The sequence below is a fragment of the Lethenteron reissneri genome, unplaced genomic scaffold (assembly GCF_015708825.2).
Source record: "Lethenteron reissneri isolate LAM-NWPU_2019-01 unplaced genomic scaffold, ASM1570882v1 scaffold_1532, whole genome shotgun sequence".
NCBI classification, from domain to species: Eukaryota; Metazoa; Chordata; class Hyperoartia; order Petromyzontiformes; family Petromyzontidae; genus Lethenteron; species Lethenteron reissneri.
In genome coordinates, this window is record NW_026891259.1 from 30,449 (window position 1) to 46,106 (window position 15,658).

General features: G+C 50.5%; 1 protein-coding gene across 1 annotated transcript; it reads right to left on the bottom strand.

Annotated features, from left to right (window-relative positions):
* Positions 1-1,652: 1,652 nt before the first annotated feature.
* LOC133362573 (N-myc proto-oncogene protein-like) lies at positions 1,653-7,663 on the bottom strand. Its single transcript, XM_061581511.1, has 3 exons — positions 7,534-7,663; positions 3,628-4,340; positions 1,653-2,456 (listed from the first exon to the last, which is right to left on the bottom strand). Exons 2-3 carry the CDS (start codon positions 4,148-4,150, stop codon positions 1,771-1,773), a joined length of 1,209 nt encoding a protein of 402 aa, XP_061437495.1. The 5' UTR covers positions 4,151-4,340; positions 7,534-7,663; the 3' UTR covers positions 1,653-1,770.
* Positions 7,664-15,658: the final 7,995 nt, after the last annotated feature.

A 15,658-nucleotide genomic window follows, 5' to 3' on the forward strand; every position in this document is an offset into this window, starting at 1 on the left:
AATACCAATATATATACAGCGCTACAAAAACAATATAGCAGCAATAACTTTGCCCACACAGAGACATACAGACTGCACTGCCCATCAATGCAGTCTGATTGGGGGAACTCCACTTTTACCCCAGGCTCACACTGGTGTGGGTGCCATTACAAAGTTAATTACACCTGCAGTTTTGTTCACAGATCGCAGTGCGATCTGCGAACTCGCATAGGAATATGATCGCATGGGGGAGAAGACCCATGCGATCCACTGCAGGAAAAAAGGCACATGTGCCTTTTTTTCTTCCGAATCTAATGCAAGTTCAGCCATACAAGCATATGGCTGAACTCGCACTGCTCAGAGATCGCAACAGTATGAACCGGGGCTTACACAACATACAACATATAACCTCATATAATTGAATAGCAATCAGAATATAAATGCACTTACTGTCATTTAAATTGGGTTTCCTACTCCTCGGCTGTCTGTCACTGACTAGCACGGGAAAACAGCAGGCAGCCCCTCCAGAGATCAATCTGTTATTACCCCTCTATCATTTACTCAGCACACAGGAATATCACTGAGAGTGGAGCCGAGGGGCAAGTGAGGGAGCTGAGGGAGGGAGAGCCAGTCAAGCGCAGCCAGGGGAGGGCTGGCAGCCTTAGGCCTGGCGGGCAAATCCAGTCAATTGGCCCATTGAACCATTCACCAGCGCAGCCCAATGAGTGCCCACCGCCGCAGCTCAATCAGTGCCCACCGCCTCAGCTCAATCAGTGATCACCAGCGCAGCCAAATCAGTGCCCACCGCCGCAGCTCAATCAGTGCTCGCCACCGCAGCCCAATCAGTGCCCACCACCGCAGCCCAATGAGTGCTCACCAGCGCAGCCAAATTAGTGCTCACAAGCGCAGCCCAATTAGTGACCATGGGCCGGATAAATGTCCTCGGCGGGCCGAATGTGGCCCGCGGGCCGTAGTTTGAGGACCCCTGGTTTAGACGGTACGGAGGTCACGGTTTAAAGTTCTCAACATCCACCAAAACCAAGAATGGGCCAACATCCCACCAGAGTGGGGCGCGTGAAGCGCGAGGCGAGACTGCGCTAGAAGCTGGTGCAGCAGCTCGATGCTGCCGGCGCCTGAGATGCCGACACGTGCAACTTGGCCAAGGTCCCTTCTACATCCGCGCGTTAGCAAGTGAAGGGTGCAACAGGGTGCAACACAATCACGCACGAGGCACTTGGTGTCTTGTGGGCTTTATTTACGTTCCAATAAGAGATAAAGATACAGCGAGGTACACAAAGTGCTGCAACGAACGCTTCGCAGCTGCTAAGGCCGCTTTGAGCTCAACGGCAAAAAGACCGAGTTTATCAGCGATGCAAAGTAAGCAACAACACCCCTTGTTTAAGGGACATTCAAAAAAGGTTACTAAATGTAACTTTTGCACTATTGACAGGAACAACTTTGTTCAAAAAGTTACTCGCGCTAAATCTTACAAAAACCCTGGGTAATTACGTAACAACTTTTGGTGCCTACATTTTCCATGTTTTATATGAAAAAATTAAAAAAATCAAAAGTTAAAATCGCCATGGAACAGCATTAATGGCAGTATTTGCCACATTGAAGCATCATTTGTGCAGAAATGTCTATTGAGGTACAACTTACCATTCCCATCAACTCAAACCTTGGCAGTCAAATATTCAGAGGCATTACGTTGCAAACGAGGTCACGGTGCATAATACCACTCAATGGCAAAGAGGCTCAACTGTGCCGGTCGCCAGAGGCTTTCGTCCAATATCAAAACAAAAGTAACTTTCGGTTTAAAGTCTTTAAACGAGATGCAAATGGAGACCGCTCGGCCAACGAGTTCTTCAGGGTTTCCAGCCTCGCCAGCAGCTCCCGACGTCGAATCTGCTCGCGCCGCTTCTCCGCCTTGAGTCTCTCCTCCTCGCGCTTCAGGGTGCGCGAATATTCTATCGCGCGCTTCAGGATCTGCGCCTTGGCCGCCTTCTCGTCGTGCGCCAGCTCCGGTATGCCGCCGCGCAGCCACTGGAAACCCTTCTTGATGGAGTCGCGCCGCCGACGCTCCTGGTCGTTGTGCCGCTCGCCAAGCCCCTCCGAGCCGCCGGAGCTCCGAGGGCCACCGCCGCTCCCCGTCGAGACGGCGCGGGACGAGCCGGCCCCGCCGGCGGCGCCCCGGCTCCGCGCGGATCCCCGCGGCGCCGGCGGGGGCGGCGTCTTCGCCCCGCGCGCAGGCGGCGAGGGGGCGGCGTAGTTGTGCTGCTGCTGGTGCACGGGCGGCGTGGACGCCGGCGGGGCGAGTCGCCGCCGCTGCTGCCGCCGCTGCCGCCGGTTGTTGTCGTTGTACAGGGGGGCCGTGTTTGTGTTGTGCACGGCGCGTAGCGCCACACTCGCTTTGGCGTGGCTCCACTTCTCCACGGTCACCGCGTCAATCTCTCCATCTTCCGCGTCGTCGTCATTGTCTGCAGAAGGGAAACACGTATACGTCAGCAACGCAATGTAGAAAAATGCAACATTATAAACCTAAACTGCGCAGGTGTAGTGCCAGAAGAGGGGAGGAGCTGCTGGGGGCTCTGGGACCCTAGACAGAGAAGCCCTCGGTGCCAGGCGCTAGGATCCCAGGCAGCCCAGACAGTTAAGCCCCTTGGCACCACCAACAGGGGGGCTGTGTGTGCTCTGTGGGATATCTGGGGGCACACACAGCCCCACCCCTCGTTGGGCACGAGGCATAAAAGGGCAGCTCCCTGGACGATCGGGGCCAGTCGCAGGTCAAGACCCGCCAGCCAGCCAGCTTAGGACCCTGTACCCCCTCGTCCCGCTTGTCCTTGTAAGGGCCGGGATGCTGTGAGGGCCAGTGGTGGGACTCTGGGACTCCCGGCTCTACGTCCTTGTAAGGGCAAGTTCCGAGTCCAGACCCCCCCACCGTGGCTGGGTTGGGTCAGGTAGCTCCCCTAGGGTAATTGTAGCCAGAGGACCCCAGAGCGTAGCCAGAGTAGTGTATCTAGGCTGTGTACCTAGGCTATAACAGAGTATCAGCACTGTTGAGGTGTTGTATTGTAATAAAGAAGTTACTTCTACAAGTGTCTCCGGAACCCATTACACAGGTACAGGACCTGTTGAAATGTACACACGCAACATTCGTGTAGTGAGCTTGACAACTGTAAGTTTGTTGTAAACGAAGATGAACAAGCTAATTCGAGAAGTTTTCGTGACTGCAAGGATCCATACTTTTTGGAAGGATGTCATTGACCAACTTTAGCAGCCTCACAGTTCACTGCAGGGTTAGGGGTTAGGGTTAGGGTCAGGGGTTAGGGGTCAGGGGTTAGGGGTCAGGGGTTAGGGTAGGGGTTAGAGTTAGGGTCAGGGGTTAGGGGTTAGGGGTCAGGGTTCGGGGTTAGGCTCCACCCCCCCCTCTTAACCTCTATGTAATCTCGTGTCTCTCAGAGCTCGCTTCACTTGATACGGTGATTTTGCTGTAACTGTTCCACCTGAAGATGGAAGCTCGAGTTGCCTCCGAAACGTCGTGATTAATTTCATGTTTGACCTGCGTGACTTGACCGAAAAAAACAAAAGGCACGACCGCGCTAAACACGACCGAATAAAGAAACACGCAAAACAGCGTGCAAGTCTCACCCGAATCACTGCGCGTCTCGTTGCCGGGAGACATCGCCCCGCCCACGACAGTCTCCCCATCCTCCCGCCCCTCGGCCGGCAGGTGCCGCCCTCCCGGCTCAAAGGGCAGCATCTCGGCGGGCACCGCGGCGGCCGCGGGGCTCGGCACGGCGCGGGAGACCGCGGGCGGCGGCGGCGCCGACTTGTCGGCGGGCGCCAGCCGCCCCGGCGTGGCTCTGGCCGAGGAGGCGGCGCTGCTCCACATGCAGTCCCGCAGCAGCATTACTCCCACGGCTCCCACGCCGCTGCCGCCGGCGGGGTCCCAGACGTGGCCGCGGCTCGCCACTTCGCCGCCTTCGCGGCTCGGATCGCCCGAGGGCGGCGGCGTTGGCGTTGAGTTCGCTCCGTCCAGCGCGGGGGGCAGGAGCTCAAACTTCTTCCAAATGTCCTCGCTGGGCAGCGTGGACTGGTGCCAGTCGCTGTGCAACTCCTCGCCGTTGTAGAAGGTCGAGGAGGAGGAGGAGTCATCCCTGCCGGCAGACATTGCGTGGATGATGACGACGCTGCTGCTACACGTGGTGATGATGATGACGCTGCTGCTACTTTCGTCACGCGACAACACGCCGCGTGGTGGCGGGTAGGGGTTGTTGTTCTTGTTTACATTCCACCACCACCCTCCTCCCTGTTGTTGTTGCGTCTTGTTTACTTCTTCTGCAGGGGGCCGCCGGGCTCGCCTGTAACAACAGCAAACAATAAAGAAAGCAGCGTCGTTAACAAAGCGAGCAAACACCACACAGAGTCGTAAGTGGCGCTGTTACTCATCCACAGCTCAATTTCATTCATCTCCGGGACGTTAAATTTCGATTTAAAGCTTTCGTGACTGCAGGGATTCATCTTCTTGGTTCTTTCGGTAAAGTCGCGTAGAAGGGAAACAATAAAATAATAAAAATATAAAACAATAACAATTCTCACGACGTTTCGTGTTGCAGTCGACACGTCGTGAGAATTTTTATTGTGTAGTGAATACTTGGGACGCAAGAGGGAGCGCACACACAGGGTGACATACACACACAGGGTGACACACAAAGATCCCCCATATAGCCTTAACAGACTGTAGGGGCAAGTGCTGTTAGCAAGCACCTATGAAGGCCGGAACGGTACACGAGGGGGTGGGTGGCCAGCACCACGCCCGACCGCCTTTGTCTCCCTAGTGGCAATGTTTACACACCGCACCAGGTACTCATTTGAGGCTGAGTCGACCTAGGGAAGGCCCGGGACCGGTTCAGACAATCGTCTGATGTTGGCCGTGAGCAGGAATCGAACCCGGGTCGCCAGGTTCATAGCGCAGCACGCTAACCGCTACACTACCGCTCCCCATACAGCGTGACACACACACAGGGTGACACATACAGGGTGACACACACACACAGGGTGACACACACACACAGCGTGACACACACAGGGTGACACACACGCACATGGTGACACACACACACAGGGTGACACACACATGCACACAGGGTGACACACACACACAGCGTGACACACACAGCGTGACACACACACAGGGTGACACACACACACAGCATGACACACACAGGGTGACACACACACAGGGTGACACACACACAGGGTGACACACACACAGGGTGACACACGCAGGGTGACACACACGCACACAGGGTGACACACACAGGGTGACACACACACAGGGTGACACACACACAGGGTGACATACACACACAGGGTGACACACACAGGGTGACATACACACACACAGCGTGACACACACACAGGGTCACACACACACACAGCGTGACACACACACACACAGGGTGAGACACACACACAGGGTGACATACACACACAGGGTGACACACACACACACAGGGTGACACACACACACACAGGTGACACACACACACACAGGGTGAGACACACACACAGGGTGACACACACGCACACAGGGTGACACACACACGCACACAGGGTGACACACGCACACAGGGTGACACACACACGCAGGGTGACACACACACGCAGGGTGACACACACACAGGGTGACACACACACAGCGTGACACACACACAGCGTGACACACACCCACATAGGGTGACACATACACGCAGGGTGACACACACACACAGCGTGACACACACACACACAGCGTGACACACACACACACACAGCGTGACACACACACACACAGGGTGACACACACACAGGGTGACACACACACACAGGGTGACACACACACACAGGGTGACACACACACAGGGTGACACACACACAGGGTGACACACACACAGGGTGACACACACACACAGGGTGACACACACAGGGTGACACACACACACAGGGTGACACACGCACACAGGGTGACACGCACACAGGGTGACACACACACACAGGGTGACACACACACACACAGGGTGACACCCACAGGGTGACACACACACACAGGGTGACACACACACACACAGGGTGACACACACACACAGGGTGACACGCACACAGGGTGACACACACACACAGGGTGACACGCACACACAGGGTGACACGCACACACAGGGTGACACGCACACAGGGTGACACGCACACAGGGTGACACACACACACACACAGGGTGACACACGCACACAGGGTGACACACACGCACACAGGGTGACACACACGCACACAGGGTGACACACACACGCACACAGGGTGACACACACACGCACACAGGGTGACACACACACGCACACAGGGTGACACACACACAGGGTGACACACACACAGGGTGACACACACGCACACAGGGTGACGCACACAGGGTGACACACACAGGGTGACACACACACACACAGGGTGACACACACACACAGGGTGACACACACACACAGGGTGACACACACACACAGGGTGACACACACACACAGGGTGACATACACACACACAGGGTGACATACACACACACAGGGTGACACACACGCACACAGGGTGACACACACGCACACAGGGTGACACGCACACAGGGTGACACACACACAGGGTGACACACACACACACACAGGGTGACACACACACACACAGGGTGACACACACACACACGCACACAGGGTGACACACACACACACAGGGTGACACACACACACACACACAGGGTGACACACACACACAGCGTGACACATACAGGGTGACACACACACACACAGGGTGACACACACACACACACAGGGTGACACACACACAGCGTGACACATACAGGGTGACACACACACAGGGTGACACACACACACAGCGTGACACATACAGGGTGACACACACACACACACAGGGTGACACACACACAGCGTGACACACACACACAGCGTGACACACACAGCGTGACACACACACACAGCGTGACACATACAGGGTGACACACACACAGCGTGACACACATACAGGGTGACACACACACACAGCGTGACACACACACACAGCGTGACACACACACACAGGGTGACACACACACACAGCGTGACACACACACACAGCGTGACACACACACACAGGGTGACACACACACACAGCGTGACACATACAGGGTGACACACACACACAGGGTGACACACACACACAGCGTGACACATACAGGGTGACACACACACAGCGTGACACACACACACAGCGTGACACACACACAGGGTGACACACACAGGGTGACACACACAGGGTGACACACACAGGGTGACACACACACACACAGCGTGACACACACACACACAGCGTGACACACACAGATTACAATGATGACGACGATGAGACGCTTCGCTGAGCTGCCGTAAGTGACGGGAGAAGTCGGCGTCAGAGCAGGAGCTGTAGAGCCGCTCCCAGTGAAGTCCACCCCCAAGTGGCTGGTGGACTCGGGGTGACGAGTGATGGTGGGGGGGGGCTACTCACGGTCAAGGGGCAGGACGAGGGGGGGTCACAGAGACGCCAGCAACGCCACGAAGCCGCCGCCGCCGGCAGCAGCAGCTGTGGTGATGGTGGAGAAAGAAGCCTCCATTGGGGTGGGGGCAGGGCGGGTGGTCGGACCCCGCCACTAAGTGGAGGGGGTGGGGGGGGGGGAACTTGGGCGAGCCCATCTCGCAGTGGAGCTGGTGAGCGCCGCGGCCCATTGGCCGGGAGGGCCCCGCCTCTCCCCCCCCCTCAACATCCACCGCGGTGGTACAGGCCGCGTGGGTGAGTCACGAGACACTGGACTGCACAGTGAGATGTGAAGCGTGAACAACGCGGTGCATTAGTTTATATCTGTGTAGGAAATAATACATTGTCAGTTTTTTTTCTTTTAAAGCACAGTTGGTAGATGAAGATTATATTTTAGGATTGTATAGTGTTGAGTCTATTGTACAGTGTTGAGTCTATGGTGCAGTGTTGAGTCTATGGGGTAGTGTTGAGTCTATGGTGCAGTGTTGAGTCTATGGGCAGTGCTGAGTCTATGGGCAGTGCTGAGTCTATGCGGCAGTGTTGAGTCTATGGTGCAGTGTTGAGTCTATGGTGCAGTGCTGAGTCTATGGTGCAGTGTTGAGTCTATGGGTAGCAGTGTTGAATCTATGGTGCAGTGTTGAGTCTATGCGGCAGTGTTGAGTCTATGGGCAGTGTTGAGTCTATGGTGCAGTGCTGAGTCTATGGGCAGTGTTGAGTCTATGGTGCAGTGTTGAGTCTATGGGCAGTGTTGAGTCTATGGTGCAGTGTTGAGTCTATGGTGCAGTGTTGAGTCTATGGTGCAGTGTTGAGTCTATGGGCAGTGTTGAGTCTATAGTGCAGTGCTGAGTCTATGGTGCAGTGTTGAGTCTATGGGTAGCAGTGTTGAGTCTATGGTGCAGTGTTGAGTCTATGGGCAGTGTTGAGTCTATGGTGCAGTGCTGATTCTATGGGCAGTGTTGAGTCTATGGTGCAGTGCTGAGTCTATGGGCAGTGTTGAGGGGACTGTCTTGTATCTCGGAAGTGACGTTATGTCACTTTCTGCTGCCGTGTGACGTCACGAGGTAACAGGAAGCTGCCCGCTCCGCGCTTTTTCTGAAATCTGAGGTGATTAATTCTCGTGGTGGTTTGTGGTTGTTGTGGTTGTTGTTGTTGTTTACCAAGGTAGAGCCTCTCGTAGGGATGTCTATTGAGTAGCATTGGAATCGATGTCCAGGTTGGAACATTACAAGGCGCGGCCTGGCCACGCGGGGCTTTGCCTCCTGCCCTCGCCTGAGTTAGTTTAATTTGTCTTCACGCGGCTCGCCACTTTGTAACTCTGTTTTATTGTTACAGTGAGGGGACAAGTATTTGATCTAAATTTAGATTTAAAGCTTCTTTCGTGACTGCAGGGATTCAACTTCTTGGTTCTTTCGGTAAAGTCACGTAGAAGGGAAATAATAAAATAATAAAAATAAAACATAAAAATTATTATATTACTATTATATTATTTTATTGTTTTATTTTTTGTTGTTTTATTACTTCTACGTGACTTTACCGAAAAACAATAAAATAATTATATTATTATACCATTTTATTATGTTTTATTATTTATTATTTTATTACTGCCCTTCTATGTGACTTTACCGAAAGAACCAAGAAAAAGTATTTGATCCCCTGCTGATTGTGTACGTTTGCCCGCTGACAAAGAAATGATCAGTCTGTAGTTTTAATGGTAGGTTTATTTGAACAGTGAGAGACAGAATAACAACAAAATCCAGAAATACGCGTCAAAAATGTTATGAATTGATTTGCATTTTAATGAGGGAAATAAGTATTTGACCCCCTCTGCAAAACATGACTTAGTACTTGGTGGCAAAACCCTTGTTGGCAATCACAGAGGTCAGACGTTTCTTGTAGTTGGCCACCAGGTTTGCACACATCTCGGGAGGGATTTTGTCCCACTCCTCTTTGCAGATCTTCAAGTCGTTAAGGCTTCGAGGCTGACGTTTGGCAACTCGAACCTTCAGATCCCTCCACAGATTGTCTATGTGATTAAGGTCTGGAGACTGGCTAGGCCACTCCAGGACCTTAATGTGCTTCTTCTTGAGCCACTCCTTTGTTGCCTTGGGCTGTGTTTTTTTGGTCATTGTCATGCTGGAATACCCATCCACGACCCATTTTCAATGCCCTGGCTGAGGGAAGGAGGTTCTCACCCAAGATTTGACGGTACATGGCCCCGTCCATTGTCCCTTTGATGCGGTGAAGTTGTCCTGTCCCCTTAGCAGAAAAACACCCCCAAAGCATAATGTTTCCACCTCCATATTTGACGGTGGGGATGGTGTTCTTGGGGTCATAGGCAGCATTCCTCCTTCTCCAAACACGGCGAGTTGAGTTGATGCCAAAGAGCTCCATTTTGGTCTCATCTGACCACAACACTTTCACCCAGTTGTCCTTTAAATCATTCAGATGTTAATTGGCAAACTTCAGACGGGCATGTATATGTGCTTTCTTGAGCAGCGGGACCTTGCGGGCGCTGCAGGATTTCAGTCCTTCACGGCGTAGTGTGTTACCAATTGTTTTCTTGGTGACTATGGTCCCAGCTGCCTTGTGTAGTTCTGGGCTGATTCCTCACCGTTCTCATGATCATTGCAACTCCACGAGGTGAGATCTTGCATGGAACCCCAGGCCGAGGGAGATTGACAGTTCTTGTGTGTTTCTTCTATTTGCGAATAATCGCACCAACTGTTGTCACCTTCTCACCAAGCTGCTTGGCGATGGTCTTGTAGCCCATTCCAGCCATGTGTAGGTCTACAATCTTGTCCCTGCCATCATTGGAGAGCTCTTTGGTCTTGGCCATGGTGGAGAGTTTGGAATCTGATTGATTGATTGCTTCTGTGAACAGGTGTCTTTTATAAAGGTAACAAGCTAAGATTAGGAGCACTCCCTTTAAGAGTGTGCTCCTAATCTCAGCTCGTTACCTGTATAAAAGACACCTGGGAGCCAGAAATCTTACTGATTGAGAGGGGATCAAATACTTATTTCCCTCATTAAAATGCAAATCAATTTATAACATTTTTGACACGCGTTTTTCAGGATTTTTGTTGTTGTTATTCTGTCTCTCACTGTTCAAATAAACATACCATTAAAATTATAGACTGATCATTTCTTTGTCAGTGGGCAAACGTACAAAATCAGCAGGGGATCAAATACTTTTTTCCCTCACTGTAAATATTCACGCAGTTTCTATTTTTCATTTTTTGTACCAGGCCAAGCCGGCTTGAGCTGCTCTACCACTCTTGTTCTCAGAAGCTACCTGCCCACAACGCAAGGTGAGGCTTTGTGAACTTGCGTGTGAATGTGTGGACTTAAAACTTTCGTGACTGCAGGAATTCATATTCTTGGTTCTTTCGGTAAAGTCACTTAGACAGAAAATTTAATAAAAATAACAGATGATGAAATAAAAATTATAAAATTGTAAATAAAGAGAAAAAACACGACGTTTCGATCGCAACACAAGTGGTCTTTATTTTATTTAATTTTATTATCTATTATTGATATTTTCTACCTACGTAACTTTACCGAAAGAACCAAGAATACGTGTGGAAATGTGTATCGGTCAAAGACGCTAAACGCGTACTGATGTTGACTCTAAATGTGGAGGGCAAACCCGGGGAATCCGGAGGAAAATCCACGCGACCACGGAGAGAGAGACACGCAAACTCCAAATATACAGCAGCAGCAGGCGCCAGGGCCGGGATCGAACCCACGACTTCCTGTACACCAGGTGAGGTTGTTAACATCTCACCACGGAGAGAGAGAAACACGCAAACTCCACTTAGCCTCGGCTATGTTGATTGATCCTCAATTAATTACTTGGTGGAGTGAGGAATCATTTATTCTGAGCAGATGAAGGTGGCCAGGCATGGGTCTGGACACACCACCACCTGTGAACCATGCCAGTGTGTGACAGTGTCAAGTTTGTGTTTGCAGTAAAGTCTATTAACTCTATTGAACACAGAGGTTATATCACAACAATAGTTTATTTTTGTTTTCCTCTGGAACTCTTTGTAAGAATGGAAACAGGAAGTTAACACAGCACACACGTGCAGCTGAAAGTCGGATCTGTTCATCCCAGCCTTCAAGGACATCTGAGCCTGGATTCACACCTGAGTTGCGATTGAACATGAATTTATGCATTTCTGCATAACACAAATAGAATTGTTTTAACACCCTTTGCAATGTCAGCTGAATTTAGCTTTTATACATATTCCTTTTGTAGCCAGACAGCCGAAATTGTGTGCTCGGAGTTTTGGGTTAACATTCATTTTTAAGATACGAGGGCTCCCAGGCATATTTATGACCACTTGCCCTCTCATTGTGTGCCATTACAGCCCGTGTGATGAATTTGAGAAACGTTTTTACTACATAATGAATATATGAATAAGTATAGACGTGTAAGTCACGTGTGACTGTACGTATGCGTTCTTCTGTGCATAGATACCGGAGTGGATATATTCTTAGGTTTTTTCGGTAAAGTCACGTAGGTAAAACATTTTAATTAATAAAAGTAAAATAAAACAAATTAAAAAATTGACGACGTTTCGGAAGCAACACAAGCCTCCGTCTTCAGGTGGAAACGTCACAGCCACGACAGCTGTATTTTTTTTGTATTTTCTTTTTTTACTTGATACAGCTGTCGTGGCTGTGACGGTTCCACCTGAAGACGGAGGCTTGTGTTGCTTCCGAAACGTAAATTTTTTAATTTGTTTATTTTTACTTTAATTTAATTTTTTTACCTACGTGACTTTACCGAACAAACCTAAGAATATGAATCCTTGCAGTCACGAAAGCTTCAAATCTAGAATGGTGTGGATATTCCTATTATCTGTCTGCAGCTGACGCTTCCTTCAACGCTTCCTCTGCAGAATTGGTCTGATGGAGCAAAGGCAGTCAGCACAGCTCGGTACGGCAAGGCAACAATGCGACCAGAGTGCATACAGCACGGAGCGCACTGGAAATTTGACACAGCACCAGAGAACACACACAGGAGAGAAACGTTTCAAGTGCACTGTGTGTGGGAAGGCCTTTGCAAAGTCACGTAATCTTGTAAGACACCAGAGAACACACACAGGAGAGAAACCCTTCAAGTGCACTATGTGTGGGAAGACATTTTCACAGTCATCTCTTAAAAAACATCAGAGAACACACACAGGAGAGAAACCCTTCAGGTGCATTCTGTGCGGGAAGGCGTTTACACGGTCAGAACATCTTCAAAGACACGAGAGAACACACACTGGAGAGAAACCCTTCAGGTGCACTTGGCGGGAAGGCGTTTGCACATTCATAAAATCTTCAAGTACACCAGAAAACGCACAAGCATCAGAAGATCTCCAAGGAGTGGAGTCTGAAATCAGCTTGTGAAAGTCAAAGTGCCGCAATGAGCCCATCCCTCATCAAACAAGAACCGGAGGAAAATCCCAGCTTTGACACTTAAAGGTAACGAGGTGAAATGTGAAGAGGTGAAGTTGGAATGTGAAGAAGTGATGGTGAAGAGCGAAGAAGTGATGGTAAAATGTGAAGATGAAGATTAAACTGCAAAATGGGACCTTCACATTGATGGAGGCAACGTGAAGCAGGAGGAGAATTCTGACTGTGAGGCAGAGTGAGGCAACTCCCAGCAGGTTGTGGAGGTGGAGGTGTGGGTGGACTTCCTCCGAGACAACACAAAGTAAAATGGAGACCCGGCAGATGTATAAGCCTGAGACGATGTCGCTCCAATAGATGCACCATTGTCACTGGCCTTTAATGACAATAATGTGAAGTTGAACACTCAGTTCCTAGGTTCAACCTGCAGAGTAAGAGTGAGCGGTCAGTCTTTGTGTTTTCTGTGAGTTGGGTAGATCCCTGTGTTACGATCGAAACTTCCTGATCTACTATTATTTTTGCTACCAACATGACTTTACTGAAAGAACCAAAGAGTATGTGAACAAGAGCCTGTCAGTAGGGGGACGATGATGTTTCATGTCAGTTGTGTAATTTGTCGGTAATGTTGAGAATTTGCTACATTTTGACTCGAGACGCAAGCATGCAATGGCCTACTCGTTTTGAATGACACAATAGTATGTTTTACATCCACTGTTAAGCAGACGGTGCATAATTATTTGAAATAGCTTAACCTGGTGCAGTATATTTCACTGCAGTAATTACATTGTTAAAATGTAAAATGTCTTGTCAATAATTTAGAATGAACACTGATTTTGTGTACATGCAACATTTTATTTATAAGGGTCAAACATTGAATAAGTGATGCTAGGACAAAGTTTGTGTTTTTGGAAGTAACCTGTACAGATCACTCAGGTGAGACCCGTTGTTCTTGTGATACAGGTCAAAGGGTAGTATCCACACATGCCCGTTTGCTTTTAAATAAATGTGTGCATCTTTTGATTGAAAGCTTTCGTGACTGCAGTGAACTATTTGTCTTTTGTCAACGTGACAGAATCCTGTGTTGAGATCTTGAGAGATGACGATAGCTGGGGAGGCTTTCATTCAGCCATAGATCAATCACGGCTGACAATGGTCATTCCATTTACGAGACTTTACCCGGTGTAAGAGGCCGGAGTATACCCAAATGCCGTAGTATACCCACAGGCCGTAGTATACCCACAGGTGTAGTATACCCGGGGTCTAAACGGCCTAGGCGAGATTATAGCCGGGAATATTATTGGCTAGGCCAAATGATGCCCCTCTAGACCAAATCATACCCCCGTGATAGTAATGGCGTTAGAGCGATATACACGTGAATTACTAAATTTTTCCAACATTTTATTTTAAACTGTAAACACATCGACTTTGACTGCTTCAACCAGAAAAAAACTTTAATAATAACCCCTGAACCCTAAAAATGCTTCAATTGATCAAATTTAGATTCTTACTTCCACGCGTACGCGTTTTAGATATCGATTGAAGTTCGTTGTCGCCTGTTCTCTGTCTGGATAATTGCCTGTGAACTTTCACATGGGCATAGTCTGGCCAGGAGCAGTATGGTCTGGCCCAGTCGAGTTTAAACCCCCAGGGGGTCTAGTTTAGCCTTGGAGACTTCATCCCCCCCCCCCCCCGGGTATACTCTGGACTGGGCCAAACTATACCCGGGTTTAATCGGGGCAGGGGTTATTTTAGCCTGTCGGGATGGAACTCACGACCTCCTGTACACCTGGCGAGGTAGTTAACATCTCCTAGCCACCGTGATGATGAGAGAGAGACACGCAAACTCCAAATATACAGCAGCAGGCATTGTCATGGTCTGGATCGAACCCACGACCTCCTGCGCACCAGGCGAGGTAGTCAACATCTCCTAGCCACCGTGATGATGAGAGAAACACCGCAAACTCCAAGTATACAGCAGCAGGCATCATCAGGGTCGTGATGGAACTCACGACCTCCTGTACACCCGGCGAGGTAGTTAACATCTCATAGTCACCGTGATGATAGACACGCAGACTCCAAATATACAGCAGCAGGCATCGTCAGGGTCTCGATCGAACCCACGACCTCCTGCGCACCAGGCGAGGTAGTCAACATCTCCTAGCCACCGTGATGATGAGAGAGAGAGAGACACGCAAACTCCAAATATACAGCAGCAGGCATCATCAGGGTCTCGATCGAACCCACGACCTCCTGCGCACCAGGCGAGGTAGTCAACATCTCCTAGCCACCGTGATGATGAGAGAGAGAGACACAGACCTCCTGCGCACCAGGCGAGGTAGTCAACATCTCATAGCCACCTTGATGATGAGAGAGACACCACAAACTCCAAACATACAGCAGCAGGCGTAGCCATGGTCTGGATCGAACCCACGACCTCCTGCGCACCAGGCGAGGTAGTCAACATCTCCTAGCCACCGTGGGGCAGTCATGGCTAGAGTGGTGGAGGGGGAGTGTCACCCTCCGTGTCTGGGCGGTGCGTTCGAGACCGGCTCTGGTTTGGCCCCGGAACCGTCTCGTTCCGAGTCGGTCAAGTGGCGTTCTTCGTTCGATTCGGCCGTGTGAGCTCCCCGCTCGGGGCAACCCCCGGGCAGCTTGAGTGGCGCAAGGAAATACACAGGCAGGGACACAATGTTCC